General features: G+C 41.6%; 2 protein-coding genes across 2 annotated transcripts in view; one reads left to right on the top strand and one right to left on the bottom strand.

The window, feature by feature from the left end:
* Positions 1-606, top strand: part of UQCRC2 (ubiquinol-cytochrome c reductase core protein 2) — a 30,328-nt gene extending 29,722 nt beyond the window's left edge. The window contains exon 14 of the mRNA XM_081257648.1: positions 340-606. Within this exon, the coding sequence (XP_081113774.1) occupies positions 340-423 (84 nt within the window). The 3' untranslated portion in view covers positions 424-606. The remainder of the gene's footprint in view (positions 1-339) is intronic.
* Positions 398-15,915, bottom strand: PDZD9 (PDZ domain containing 9). Its single transcript, XM_081257649.1, is given in 5 exon segments — positions 398-1,922; positions 1,924-2,161; positions 6,815-7,004; positions 13,819-13,998; positions 15,879-15,915. Coding segments are annotated over 5 exon segments (792 nt in total). The 5' UTR covers positions 15,910-15,915; the 3' UTR covers positions 398-1,769.
* Positions 15,916-16,012: the final 97 nt, after the last annotated feature.

Here is a 16,012-nt window from a genome sequence, read left to right as displayed (position 1 = left end):
TTGCACTTAACCTAAACAACCAGCCTTTGGACTCAAAGTAGCAGCATAAAGAATACTAGGATATAAAGTGTAACTTTTAAGTTAACAATTAGTTTATTTTTATTGACTCAGACTATTTGCCATTGCAATACCAAAGCAGGGGAGTACAGCTCTGCTCAAGGAGACTCTGCCCTATTTTGCAACGTCAGAAGGGTTTTCCTTTGCTCTCTTTAACAGCTACACTCATATTTAGAGCACCACACTTGCTCAGTCACAAACAGGATGAAATACTCGAACAGAAGTTTATCTACTTGCTTATTTCTATTAACTTTCTGTCTTATTTTGTTTGTTTACTTAAAGGCTGCAAAGAAGTTTGTTTCTGGCCGGAAGTCAATGGCAGCAAGTGGAAATTTGGGGCATACACCTTTCGTTGATGAGTTGTAGTACTGAAACACATATTGCAGGAAAGAGCTGAACATTTTCTCAACCCAGAGCAGCAAGTATATGAAAGTGAAAAGTCTCTAATATAACATTTATCTTTTTTTCCAATGAGATGAAATATCGTAAAGCATAAATGCAGGTAATTGTTCCCAGCTGACCTAAAGTCATTAAAACATTCTGTTTAAATGTTTTTCTTGTGTTTTTCCTAATCAACAAGTATTTGTAACATGCTGAGTTTTTGTTTTAGATGCTTTAAAGGAGAACAGGAATATAATAATAAAGTACAGAAGCATGAGAAACTATTAAAAATTAAGGCTAAGTGGCTATCAGAGTAACTATTTCCAGATTATTATTGGTGGCTTTTTAAGATAAACACAGTTAAAAGTCTGTCTTCTTGGGTAAGAATAATTAAATGGTCTGGGTTTTACCCCCTTTTTTGCGTTTTTTGCGGAAGAGTTGTTTGTGAAAAATATAAATTCCCTGCTAGTCATATCCTGTATTCGCACTGCTTCATTTTATGTTTATCTTCACTGTGGCAGAATTTTGTGGGTTTTTTTCCTCGTCTTCTGCCTCATCTGTTTCTATCCTATCTCTTTCAAGTAACTAACTATCAACCCAACATTCAAAGTAACAGTAGGGGGACTTCCCTGGTGGTCCAGTGGTTAAGAATCCACCTTCCAATGCAGGGGACACGGGTTCAATCCCTGGTCGGGGAACTAAGATCCCACTGTGGGGCAACTAAGCCCGAGTGCTCTAGGGCCCGTGCGCCACAACTAGAGAGCCCTTGTGCCGCAACTACTGAGCCTGCACGCCACAATGAAAGATCCCACATGCCGCTACTAAGGTCCCGCATGCCAGAACTAAGACCCAGTGCAGCCAAATAAATAAATAAATATTTTTAAAAAAGTAAAAGTGGGGCGGAAAAGGGGGAAGAAAACGAATGTGAACAACTAGGCAAAAATCTCTCATTTCTTTTAAGTAGGGCACTTGAAGTTTACAAATGAGAAACTAAATAAAGTAAAATGTGATACTTAACGAGTAAGATTCTCTACTGTGTTTACACATTCTGATATTGGGTTCCTCTGCTGCATTTTCTAAAAGATGAGATATTCTTCTCAGAAAGGAGGGTCTTAAGGATCTGAATAATTGTAAGGCCTGTGAAACCCCAAGGAAATCTTTGGATATCACATTGAAGAAGGTCTCTAAAGGCTTTACAACACACTCATGAAAGAGAAATGTTAAGTCTGCACATATTCCTGTAAGTATAGCAAACGTATACATGGCAGTGCACAAAAAATGGGTGTTTTCAAGACAAATGCTCCTGTGGTCACAGATTTGCAAACTGCTGCCTAACCAACTTTTGATACAGGTTCACTCTTACTCTTGCCCTTTTCAACATGGGCATAGTCTTCGAGCCAAAATGCATCTGAGGTAGAGGAGGCCGAGCTTTCGTTGTCTTGCTTCACAATTGTCCAGTATGGAGAAGGGGCTCTCACTTCTTTCTCTGTGGTCTCTGTGAATCATCACGTCACAGTTACTGTCTTTTCCTGCACTAAAAGTACAGTTCTTCTTCTTATATCCATGCCATTCTCTGGAGATAGACATTGGTCTCCTTGCAGGGTAATGCCCAGTGGACTGTGGATATTTATAGTACTTAAGTCTTTTATCTAAAATTGCATCTTCATCATCATCACTGCTTGCGAAAGAGTCATCTTTTGCCTCTTCAGTTTTCTTTGTTGTGCTGAAATGAAAAGAATAGTGAATGAAATGGATTCTTAATGTCTGAACATTCATTATCACCTAAGAGATGTCTTACAACCTGCTTTGGTTCGTAAAAGAAAGAATACAATTTAACTTTAACACTACCTTTCTGTGTTATTGAAAATTTTCTCTTTTTAAAATTACCTTTAGGGAATTCCCTGGCAGTCCAGTGGTTAGGGCTCGAGCTTTCACTGCCGAGGGCACAGGTTCAATCCCTGGTAGGGGAACTAAGACCCCACAAGCCGCGAGATGCAGCCTTTAAAGAATACCTTTAAATTTGTTTCCGTTCCTAAATGGAAATCAAATTCTGCCCTAAATTATTTCACATTACTTTAAAAAGCTTTGCACAGACTTAAGCCAGACTATTGACCAGAATATTAGCAGGCCTTAATGGTGGGTTAATTTCACTTCACACAGAATGACAGGTCAATGTGGCCATCTCCTCCACAGAACTCAGTTTTCATGGGTCACATGGGATCAGCAATAACAGAATATTAGTGATTTCCAAGGGGATGTCCAGAAATAATGTCCCTCAAAGATCTTCAACATGCTAATCTGAGTCTTTCTTTTTTCCTCCCCTGAGCATCATTCTTTGCTTCTCATTTGGGTTTACATATGTGGGTCTGTAGAACACCCTTCTATCCAAATGTCTCATCATTCACTATTCCACCTCGCTGTTGCCATCCAAAAACTTGTAAAGACTTTTTTTTTTTTTGTAATTTGCCAACAGCAGGTTTCTTGAACTTTTCTAATGGCAGCACGTGTGCCTGCTATTATTTTCCTGAACAAATGCTGTCTGTTACCTGCTACCCCTCATTCTGGTGCTGGATTTGCCAGCAGATCCAAAACCAGACCTTTGTAATTATGAACCTCGGTTACTTTCTCTGTTACTTTCTGTCCTGCTAATAGGAAATAGATTTCTTCCCTACCCCAGTCCCTCCAAGCCATCAGACTTACTGGTGTTTTCACTAACATCCTTGCAGGCCTGCCTGTTTTATTTGCTCCTAAGCTTTTGAAGCTTTTCCTAAAGTTTATCTCTTCTGGAAATGACATTTGGTATGGAATCAGTTTTACTAAGGGCTGCTAGTCTTAATTGTACTATTTTCTTTTAATCCTTGATTTAGTGCTGTGCAAGGAGATTCAGATCTCAGGACTAGAACAGTTTGCCTTCAGAGTGCAAAGGACATCCTTTGTAACTGTATTAGATAACCGTCAAGGACAAGGCTGCATTAGATAGTAACGCCACAAGCCAGCAGAGGTCAGGGTTAGCTGGAAACAGTTTTTATACGACTAGGCCTGCCCAGAGCATCATATGGAGTATTCTCTCCGTTGTGCACACAGTGCTGTTTGCTCCTGAAGGAAGTCATACCAAATAAGCCTTCTCCTTCCACTTCTGCCCCTTCCCCGCCCCCTTCCACATAAGATGCTAAAATGCCTTAGCTATAAGCACTTTGCTTAATTAAGAAAGGGATTCAGAACATGATTGATATTGTTCCTAAGTTTGTGGATTTTAGCCTCTTACTTAAGCTGTGCTGTTCTGTGTTTGCTTTTGAATGGTCCATCTGCCATCCTTAGATTTTTAATATTCTGAATCTCAAACTCTGTGCTTAGAACGTAGTTGTTCTATAAGCAAATGGTTAAGAGCTCAGGTTCGGGAGCTGAACTCCCCAATACAAGGTCCACCAGCTACGTGTGGCTGCTAAATTTAAACTGGTTAAAATTGAATAAAATTTAAAATTCCTCAGTTACAAATCTTCACATTTCAGGGGTTAGTAGCCACCTGTGGCTAGTGGCTACCACATGGGATAACGCAGATACAGAACATTTCCACTATCACAGAAAGTTCTTATTGGACATTGCTGCTCTGGAGACAGACATATACCACTTAGCCCTGTGGCCTCTGGCAAGTTTATATACTCTATTGGCTTCAGTTTTCTCATCTGTAAAACGAGGATAAATAAAAAGAATTGGCATGAGGATTAAATGGTATAATGCTTGTAAAGCAGTGCCCACAACATAGTAAGCAGTTATCACTATTATCATTAATGATTTTTAATCAAATCAGGATTGGTTTAGTTATTGGGAATTTTTTCCCCAATCTGTACCTCATCTGAAGGGGACAAATGCCCAGCTCTAGTCCACTGTCACCATGTGGGAATGCAAGCCCATCTTCTAGTTTTTTCAGGAGAAACCAGAGATAAAGACTCTTTGCATGAAATCTTAGATTTGTAAATTTAGCGATTCAAATATTTTTTCATTAAAAAATTTTTTGAAATACACAGAAAAATGCAAAAAAGTTGAATGAAAAAAATGATAAATACCTTGGTAGCTACTGCCCAGGTCAAGAAATAGCATATTACTGCCCCCTGGAAAAGCACCCCCTACGTATCCTCCTTTCTCTCTACAGTGTTTAAAACACTGAGGGAGACAAGCAAAGCACATCTGCTGGCCATATCACTTCCTAGGGCCACAAATTGGACTCTAAAGTAATGTTTATGGAATATGGACCATTTTTTAGTCTTAGTAAAGTCACTAGCCATATTTCTTTGAGCCCATCCCAATAAGCAAAGGTGCACAGCTGTAGCAACTAGTGGACAGGAATCTGGTCAGAATTAATAAGGACCACTGTTGCATCAGAGCACTGTATTTGTCACTTAAAGAAAAGGGAGATGGAGAAATCAAGCACAACCCGTAAATATCTGACCTGTTTGACTATGTGAGTGTTCTTCCACTAGGACAGTGGCAAACTGGCTTTTGATTTTAGGCATAATGAGTTTGAGGGGTTTATGATACATACAAATGCAGATATCAAGTGGGTGTTTATACGAGTTTGGAGATAATACAATTTGAAAATTATTAATTTATGGATACTAATAGAAACCACAGAAATCAAGGAGTTTTTTTAACATCTTTATTGGAGTATAATTGCTTTACAATGTTGTGTTAGTTTCTGCTTTATAACAAAGTGAATCAGCTATACATATACATATATCCCCATATCTCCTCCCTCTTGCATCTCCCTCCCACCCTCCCTACCCCACCCCTCTAGGTGGTCACAAAGCACGAGCTGATCTCCCTGTGCTATGCGGCTGCTTCCCACTAGCTATCTGTTTTACATTTGGTAGTGTATCTATGTCCATGCCACTCTCTCACTTCATTCCAGCTTACCCTTCCCCCTCCCCGTGTCCTCAAGTCCATTCTCTACATCTGCATCTTTATTCCTGTCCTGCCCCTAGGTTCTTCAGAACCTTTTTTTTTTAGGTTCCATGTATCTGTGTTAACATACAGTATTTGTTTTTCTCTTTCTGACTTATTCACTCTGTATGACAGTCTCTAGGTCCAGCCACCTCACTACAAATAACTCAATTTCATTTCTTTTTATGTATACATGTGCCACATCTTCTCTATCCATTCATCTGTCGATAGATACTTAGGTTGCTTCCATTCCTGGCTATTGTAAATAGAGCTGCAATGAACACTGTGGTACATGTCTCATTTTGAATTATGGTTTTCTCAGGGTATATGCCCAGTAGTGGGATTGCTGGGTCATATGGTAGTTCTATTTTTAGAGAAATCAAGGAGTTTGCTTAGGAGATTGAGAGAAGAAAGCCAAAGATTAAACCTTGAGGAACTCCAAGGTTGGGTAAAAGGAGATCAAAAGGAAGTGACTAGAGGAAATAGGAAAATAATGGGAGTATGGTATCCCAGAAGTCTGGGGAAAATGATGTTTCAACCAGAGTCAAGTGTACAGTGTCTAATGCTGCTCAGAAACCAAGCAAAATAAAGACTCTCAGAGTCCACTGAAATCAGCAATATGAAGGTTGTAGGGGACCCTGGGAAAAAGGACTCTCAGCCAAGGCCTGCACTGAGGGGGGAAATGGTGTCTCCTGAGGAAATGGCAAAGTCTAATACAGCTCTTTCAGTGGGTTTGGAGTCAAGGGACAGGGCAGTGGCTGGAAGGGAAAGGAGAGGAGAATGGAATTAGGTGGGGTTTGCTAAGATGGTAGAGGTTTTAAAAGGGCTTAAATGTTATTGGGAAGGATCCAGAGAGAGAAGTTGAATATGCCGGAGACAAATGAGGAAGTGGGATTCACAGCACATGTTTAAGGGCTAACTTTGGAAAAGGCGGAGTCATGCATGTAGGTTTGGAGGTGGAGTTGCCATTGGATAGTTTGGTCTTTTTTTTTTTTTTTTTTTTTTTTCTTTTTGTGGTATGCGGGCCTCTCACTGTCGTGGCCTCTCCCGCTGCGGAGCACAGGCTCCGGACGCGCAGGCCCAGCGGCCACGGCTCACGGGCCCAGCCGCTCCGCGGCATATGGTATCCTCCCAGACCGGGGCACGAACCCGTATCCCCTGCATCGGCAGGCGGACTCTCAACCACTGCGCCACCAGGGAGGCCCTGGTCTTTTTTTTAACTCCATGTCCAAGGCTCTTGCCTTTATCATTCTGCCTCATATTAGGTCCTACAGATTGTACTTTCCAAAAGGACTTAGAAACCCACTAAATTGTGGCAGTGTCATCAATCCCTCCTACATGGTCCAACTGATAGTTCTTACATTAAACTAAGACTCTACTTCATAGACCCTGGGGAGTTCTGTAGTACAACAAAGATTTCCTAAACTTGACTACTTACCGTGTAATTGGGAATTTGGTCTCAGGGATTAAATCATATATTTCTTGCCAGTCTTGGGGTATGTCAATAAAATCTCGGTAAACCTTGATTTGTAGCACTGTTCCTATGGTGATATGTTGCAAAAGCTTTAAAAATTCTCGAAGAGTATATCCTAACACATTGGCATAGCCAACACTAATCAAAACATCACCTGAAAAAGGAAAAAAAAATCAGTAAAATTAAGATAATGGTTTAAAAGGATCATACCATTTCTGGCTTTATTGGGCGATGTTTTTCTTTCTTTTTTTTGGGGGGTGAGGTATTTCATATTATGGGTTCATATTGTTGGTTCATTTTGAACCAAAGCCAGGCTTCAGCCTTTATTTAATAAAAATGACTCTCTTAGTGACATAAGTATCCTTTGAATAATGAAGACTACATGCAAGATGTTTCTTAATAGTGTGGTGGTAGATATTGTAGCACGTTTTTACAACATTTCTAAAGTCCTTGGTGTGACAGAGGCTAAAAACCATTTATAATCTGAATCATCCTTTAGGATTCTAAAAATGTGTTTGTTTCAAGTAAAATAAATGGCTATTACTATTAAAGAACAAACCACTTGCACTAAGTGAATAAATGACCTACTTTCTATTATACCTGCCTGGCCATTTCCAATGCCCTCCACAGTAAGTAGACCATATTAAACGTCAAGCCTTTCAGTTTAATGTTTGCCCTTACATAGTATTCATTGAGCAAGTAATTCTACATGAAACACTGGACAATTAGCATGCTTTAATTAAGTTTAAGCTATGTATACAGAGAGTATGTCAGCTCAAAGGGATTTGACGGCTAGGTCCCCTACCATAGCACAGTGCTGAACAGGCAGGGGAGGGTGATGGCCAACCATGGAGCTCCTGAGCCCCCAGCAGATAGGAAGAGAGCCACATCTTGACAGCAAGCCCCTGGACCTCCAAACTGGATGTTAAAAAGACCAATTATTCACTTGTACGCAGCAGCTAGGGCATGAACATGTAAACTATGTCCGGTTATTTGTCAGTCTCCCTGGGTCACTGAACCTGGAGCAGGAGATGCAGAGAGGTGACAGGAGCACCCAGTTTCCATGGCCCTTTGTTCTCTCACCATTTTCTAAACCTGGTTCTCCAGGCTTTCTGGCAATTCTGTCAGTCAGTGTTCTAAATCCAATGCCTTAACAGAACTTTTCTATTGCTTGCATTGAAGACCTCTGACTACTACAAGGGCATTCAGCAAGAGAGGAAGGAATATAGGGAGATTGCTCTTTAAGGACAGACAGACTCACATTGGGTAAAATCTTAGTCATCAGCTCTTACTAGTACTAACATCCTGCCAAATGGTCATGGATACTTTATAGCTAACATCGGATAAAGTGACCCCAATGAGTCCCAAAGGAGATGTTCACCTCTCTGTGCATGGGAAGCTAGAGACCCCTCAATCAACCTCAAAGACAGCTGAAGACTAACCTCAGAGGAGAAAAGAGTCAAGATGAAGTACATTCTCTGATACTATTCCCCACTGTGCTATAATTGGGAATTATTCTCATCCCAAAGGAAGCCTCCAAGGAATGCCAAGGACAAATTTCCATAGTGCTAGATCCTATCAGAAACAAAAGTTCACAGTATTAAAGAAAATGAATACTTAGAAGGGTGAAGAAAACCTACTTTGGTCTTTAAAAATAGCTGGGGCTAACTTCAGAATGAAACAGGGCTTCTCCCGGCAACCTGCAGATTGTGCGATCTAAAACTGTTCACCCTAAGGAGGTTAGTTAAAATGGTGGGGGGAGGAAGAAAACCTCACTGAGCTTACTTGCCTAATCTTTTTTTTCTTTCTTTTTTTTTTTTTGGCGGTACGCGGGCCTCTCACTGCTGTGGCTTCTCCCGTTGCGGAGCACAGGCTCCGGACGCGCAGGCTCAGCAGCCATGGCTCATGGGCCCAGCCGCTCCGCGGCATGTGGGATCTTCCCAGACCGGGACATGAACCCGTGTCCCCTGCATCGGCAGGCGGACTCTCAACCACTGTGCCACCAGGGAAGCACTACTTGCCTAATCTTAAAAGGAGTGTTTATGGCTTGTCATTCTGCTTGATTATGTTGTTAAAGGGTGACTTTTATCAAGAGGGCAGAAAATAAACAGCTTAATTCCCTGACCGTCCTGGCTGTAAACCAGACATATCATTGTGTGAATGTGAGTACTCTGGCAATAGACATTAACGTTGCCTTTCATAAAGAAACACCAATTTGGTATTTATGAATATCAACATTATACATTTTCTGTTTTAATGGGCTATAGGAACCACATTTTATAAACTTTCTCGATTACCTATATTTAATCAACTTTGCAGCAGCCAAGCCACTACCATCTCTACAAACTAGGCTGTAAATTCCATAAGCTCTGTGTGGTTAGAGACCATGTATGTCTGGCTCATCAGTATACTACAGTGCGTAGCAGGATGCCTACACAGAGCAGGCATTCAGGAAATGCTTATTGAATGAATGTGGCCTAGTAAGGGTGGTGACCAGTGCATGACTTGTATTTACCTTCAAAGCTATATTAATTTCTCTGAGAAAAGGAAAAAAAAGCTATATTAATTTCTTAAGACTCTGGATATCAGAGTTTGCTAAAGCTATACTGGCCAAAAGGATTTTAAAGTTTAGCCAGAATAAACTAATTAGGAAATCAAGATGAAGCCTTATTATTAAACACCAAAAAGAGAGAAATTCAAAGCACATGAATGAGAAATAATGGGGCTGGGAGTTAATGGGGTCAAAAAAACATCAGGTTTCTAAGACCATCACCTCTCAAAATCTCATAATCATTGTCAAAAGGACTGATTTACAGAGTCTTTGAAACCTAGACCTTGAAGAGAAGTGGCTGACTTGTCTTGAAGAGATTTGGGGCCCTGGACTTACTCTCTATTGAAATCTCTTTTCTAGTCAAAGGTATGGGCTTTCTAAGCAGATATGGTTTCAGGTCTCAGCTCTGACCACTTAGCTCTGTATTGAACAAATTACTTAATCTCTCTAAGGCTCTATGATTTTGTTTTCTACCTTCCAGGAGTGTTGCAAGGATTAAATGAGATAATAGATGTGGAAACACCTTGCAAAATGCCTAGGACAGATACTTGCTATTCATTTATCAAGCACAGACATAATAAATGTGCCAGGGCTGTAGGTAAGTCATGGATTTAAAAGGTGAATTCAAGACTGCCTCTGACCTCCGGGAGCCCACTAACTGTAGCCCCACCAGGAGATTGTGTTTCATGTGCATGAAAGCATACTCCTGTCCCACTCTAGTGAGTGTGCACTCTGGTTATCAACCAGCATCTGTCCCCTGACCCCAGAGAAGCTAAGGAGAACAAGCAGAAAAGGCCCATGGAACTCGGCCTAGAGTTCTTTTGGTCTGGAAAGTCCAGAACTCTCTTTCTGTCAGTTTGTTCCCCAGCATCATTTTCTATGTGGAGAAAATGCTTTGGATTTTAAGGTGAGGTAAACTTTTATAATAGCATTATTGATCTACTTAATTCTTTTTTTTTTTTTTTTGCGGTACACGGGCTTCTCACTGTTGTGGCCTCTCCCGTTGCAGTGCACAGGCTCCGGATGCGCAGGCTCAGCGGCCATGGCTCACGGGCACAGCCGCTCCGCGGCATGTGGGATCCTCCCAGACTGGGGCACGAACCCGTGTCCCCTGCATCGGCAGGCGGACTCTCAACCACTTGCGCCACCAAGGAAGCCCGATCTACTTAATTCTTTAACCCACTGCTTCTAACCCTAGCTGCAATTAGAATCACCTGAGGAGCTTTTAAACCATGAACTGCCCTATCCCCAAAGTCAAACCAATTGAATCAGAACCTCTGGGGACATGGGGCCAAGGCATTTTTGTTTTAAAAGGTCTCCAGGTAATTCTAATAGGTAACCAGAGTTGCAAACCAGTGGTTTAATCCACTGGGGGCTCCTGTACCACAATCATTTTTAGTTAACAACAACAACAAAAAAGATACCAGTCTAAAGAATCTCTAAGTAAGAACAGCCTAAGAGAAATGACTGCCAGTATTTCCATAGAACTGTAGTCCTCAAAGCACTTTCATAAAGATTATCTCATCAAATCCTAGCAACTTCTGACAAAGGTGGTATTATCCCAATTTAGAGATGAGGTGACTAAGGCCAGGAAAGTTAAGGGACTTTGTCCAAGGTCACAGAACTAGAAAGTGGCAGAGCCTGGGCCTGAATTCAGGCCAGCTTCCACTGAATGGTCTTTCCTTCCCACCACCTTACCATCCCATTGTGCGTCCCTGACTCCTGAGCACAGCACCAGGCCCAGAGTAGGCACTGGGAAAATGTCTTGAATTGGATGGAAAATTCACTCACCCAAAGCCAAGAGAAGCAGGGCAGTACTGACAAAGAGTGTAACAGAGAGGGTTCAAATCCCCACTCCTTGGTGTGGCAAGGTACAAGTTACTAAATATCTGATTCCTTCTCTGTAAGGTGGTTTAGTGTAGAATCTAATCAAGGAATTTGGTAAGGTTGCAGGATACAAAATTAATGCAGAGAAATTTCTGGCATTCCTATACACCAACAATGAAAAATCAGAAAGAGAAATTAAGGAAACACTCCCATTTACCACTGCAACAAAAAGAATAAAAGACCTAGGAATAAACCTACCTAAGGAGGCAAAAGACCTGTACTCAGAAAACTATAAGACAATCATGAAACAAATCAAAGATGACATAAACAGATGGAGAAATATACCATGTTCTTGGATTGGAAGAATCAATATTGTGAAAATGACTATACTACCCAAAGCAATCTACAGATTCAATGCAATCCCTATCAAACTACCAATGGCATTCTTCAAGAATTAGAACAAAAAATTTGTATGGAATTTTGCAATTCGTATGGAAACAAAAAAGACCCCGAACAGCCAAAGCAATCTTGAAAAAGAAAAACGGAGTTGGAGGAATCAGGCTCCCTGACTTCAAACTATACCACAAAGCTACAGTAATCAAGACACTATGGTACTGGCACAAAAACAGAAATCTAGATCAATGGTACAAGATAGAATGCCCAGAGATAAACACATGCACATATGGGCACCTAATTTATGACAGAGGAGGCAAGAATATACAATGGAGAAAAGACAGCCTCTTCAATAAGTGGTTCTGGGAAAACCGGACAGCTACATGTAAAAGAATAAAATCAGAACACTACCTAACACCATACACAAAAATAAACTCCAAATGGATTAAAGACTTAAATGTAAGACCAGACACTATAAAACTCTTAGAGGAAAACATAGGAAAAACACTCTTTGACATAAACCACAGCAAGATCTTTTTTGACCCACCTCCTAGAGTAATGGAAATAAAAACAAAAATATACAAATGGGACTTAATTAAACTTAAAAGCTTTTGCACAGCAAAGGAAATCATAAGCAAGGCAAAAAGACAACCCTCAGAATGGGAGAAAATATTTGCAACTGAAACAACAGACAAAGGATCTCCAAAATATACAAACAGCTCATGGAGCTCAATAGCAAAAAACCAAACAATCCAGTTAAAAAATGGGCAGAAGACCTAAATAGACATTTCACCAAGGAAGACATACAGATGGCCAAGAGGCACATGAAAAGATGGTCAACATTACTAATTATTAGAGAAATGCAAATCAAAACTATGATGAGGTATCACCTCTTGCCGGTCAGAATGGCCATTATCAAAAAGTCTAGAAACAATAAATGCTGGAAAGGGTGTGGAGAAAAGGGAAGCCCCTTGCACTGTTGGTGGGAATGTAAATTGATACAACCACTATGGAAAAACAGTATGGAGATTCCTTAGAAAACTAAAAAGAGAACTACCATATGACCCAGCAATCCCACTACGGGGCATATACCCTGAGAAAACCATAATTCAAAAAGAGACATGTACCACAATGTTCATTGCAGCACTATTTACAATAGCCAGGACATGGAACCAGCCTAAATGTCCATCGACAGATGAATGCATAAAGAAGGTGTGGCACATACATGCGGTGGAGTATTACTCAGCCATAAAAGGAAGCAAAACTGAGTTATTTGCAGTGTGGTGGCTGGACCTAGAGTCTCATACAGAGTGAAGTAAGTCAGAAAGAGAAAAACAAATACCATATGCTAACGCATGTATATGGAATCTAAAAAAAAAAAAATGGTACTGATGAACCTAGTTGCAGGGCAGGAATAAAGAGGTAGACATAGAAAATGGACGTGAGGACATGGGGTGGGAGGGCGAAGCTGAGGCGAAGTGAGAGTAGCGTCGACATATATACACGACCGAATGTGAAATAGTTGGCTGGTGGGAAGCAGCAGCATAGCATGGGGAGACCGGCTCAGTGCTTTGCAATGACCTAGAGGGGTGGGAAAGGGAGCATGGGAGGGAGGCTCAAGAGGGAGTGGATATGGGGACATGTGTATGCATATGGCTGATTCACTTTGCTGTGCAACAGAAACTAACACAGTATTGTGAAACAATTATACTCTAATAGAGGTCTATTAAAAAATTTAAAAAAATTTTTTAATGTAGAATCTACCTCAGGGATTGCCAGGAGGGTGAAATAAGATCATGCTTCTAAATGTTAATGATGATTAATACTGCCTACAAAAGAAGAAAGCTTTACCCACAGAGAGCCATAAACGCTGGAGTGACGCTGTGCCTGTATATGAATCCCACCTGCTAGATGGGGGTGAACCTCGACAAGGAACTCAGTCTCACTGAGCCTCAGTTTCCTCACCTGTAAAAGAGGGATGATAATAGTTCCTACCTAGAGGGTTATTGTAAGAATTCAATGAATAAAAACGCCCAACAGCGAAGGTTATACAAGTAATACCAACTGGCCTGCCCATTGAAAGCTCTCAAACAATGTCATCATTATCATTGTTACAGTGAAACCTGAGTCTCCCTGAAGGCAAATGGGAGGGAGAAAGAGGTGGAGTGTTTGGGAGGCGAGGGGAAAGCACAGTCACCTGGCTGGAGTTTTCCATCCCTGGCTGCAGACCCCTTCTTAATGAGGTGGGTGATCTGAAGGTAGGGCCCATGCTGGATGATGATCAGGCCGAATCCCAGGCTGCCCACAGTGAGTTTGGTCTGCAGAGTTTTGCTCAAGTTGTGTACAGATGGCTTGACCTTGAGGCCGATTTGTCTTTCTAAAAAAGGAGAGATTTGTTTTAGTCCTTCACCTAGACATCAGCATAACAGTAGAAAGCCAGACCCTTGGGGCACTTACTCAACCTCTCTCTTCCTTAGTTTCCTCATCAGTAAAGTGATGATAATAAAAATGCCCACTCAGAGGGTTGTTATGAAAATTAAAGGAGACAGTTAAAGGGCTTTTGCACAGGGCCTAGCACATTGTGAATATTTAATTAGTGTTAGTTATTATTATCCATTCACTTAACAAATAGTTATTGATACGGGCAGTGTGCTAGGAAACCTAAGTGTTTCTTGCCCTCATGGATCTTCCAGCCTAGTGGCTGAGACAAATATCAATGAATCATGTAAACATATTTTGAACAACAAACTGTGACACATGCTATGAAGGAAAAGTTCAGAGAGCTCTGAGGGTGATCAACAGGCTAATGTCTCCCATGAGGAAGGTGGGTCAAGGCTTCACAGAGGAGGTAAAATCTGAATTGAGGTCGAAAAGACCAACAGGAAAGCTTTAAGCAAAGTAGGATGGGAGAGAGCAAATTAGATCAAGATTCTGAGACAGGAAAGAACATAAAGGAGACCAGTAGGGGGCAGGCAGGAGGGGCAAAGGCAGAGCAGACAGGCTGCTTGGCAGGTTTACCTCACTGGAAAAGCTTAGAAGCAATTTCAGCAGGACAAGCTAAGGTCTGCCTTCAAAGAAACACACAAACAAAAACCTCTGGCTCTTATATGGATTGTGGGGTCCAGAGTGGAAATGAGAAATGAAAGGGTTACTGCGTTCACCCAGAGCATGCCACCCAAGCAATGTCAGTGGAAATGGACAGTAGAAAAAAAGCATTTGGGAGGAAAATCCAGGAAAAATGGGTAGGGAGGTGTTGAAGTATGTTTTCTACAAAACTAAATCCCACAAGAAAAGTTTCGAAGATGGAGGAGTGATTTAAAACAAGTTATTTTCCCAAGAGGAAGCCTCTGAGGAGACTCATTTTCAGTCTACAGGAAGCTTCTGGGGAAACTTGTTTTCAGCACACTCTTCCAGCATTTCACACACACAACACTTTTCCTTAAGGAGAAGTGACAAACTGCTACCTTGCCAAACCTTTGCCAAATCCATGTGACTGTGGTGTTTGGGGGGCCCAGGAGTCCTCCCCACTGCTGGGGGAGGGGCTTCCCATGCTCCCACATCTTCAGCTGCAGGGAGCTGGGTGGTTTCATGGCCCTTTCGACTCCAAGCAAGTGTCCTTGCCTATCTCCAACCTCACCCTCCCCCAAACCACAGATGCTCTCTGTCTGGAAAATAAAGTAACCTAGTATAAAGAAGGTACCATCTTCAAGACTTTTCAGGATTACAGGTCATCCCCTCCTCGAGCCTCTGGCTTCTGAGCAAACAGAGAACTGGCATCATAGACATGGTCTGAGTTCCAACCTCAGCTTGCAAATTAAAGTGCTCATGATATAATCTACTATGAAGCCCAGTCTCAAAAGACAGCAGTGTTAAGTGAAAGAAGCCAGATTCAAAAGACTCCATACCATATGATTCCATTTTTGTGACATTCTCCATGGAAAGGGCAAAACTATAGAAAACAATCAGGAGTGTCAGGAACTGGGGTGGCGAAAGGCGCTGGCAGCAAAGGGGCTTCATCACAAGGTAATTTTGGGGGTGGTGAGACGTCCACATCTTGATTGTGGTGGTGGTTAAACGTGGATATATGATTATCAAAACTCACAAAGCTGTACACTAAAAAGGGGAGAGGGGCTCTTCCTGTATGTAACTTATAGTTTGGTAAACAAATGATGGTGAGAGGCCCAAGGGTGTGACTTTCCCATTTTACAGAGGAGGAAAAGAGAAGAAGTCTTGGTCCCCAGGACATCACCCAGTTACCCTTAACGCTTTTGTGGACGGCCTTCTTCATGGCCCCGGGACGGCAGGCCGATCAAGAGGGTCTCCCGGAACCGAAGCTGGAGTCAGTCCAACTCCCAACTGTTTCGAACCCTCCGGGAGCCGGCGCGCTGCGG

This window comes from Mesoplodon bidens (genome assembly GCF_964165515.1).
Source record: "Mesoplodon bidens genome assembly, chromosome: 15".
Taxonomy (NCBI): Eukaryota; Metazoa; Chordata; class Mammalia; order Artiodactyla; family Ziphiidae; genus Mesoplodon; species Mesoplodon bidens.
This window is presented reverse-complemented; position numbering and strand designations above follow the sequence as displayed.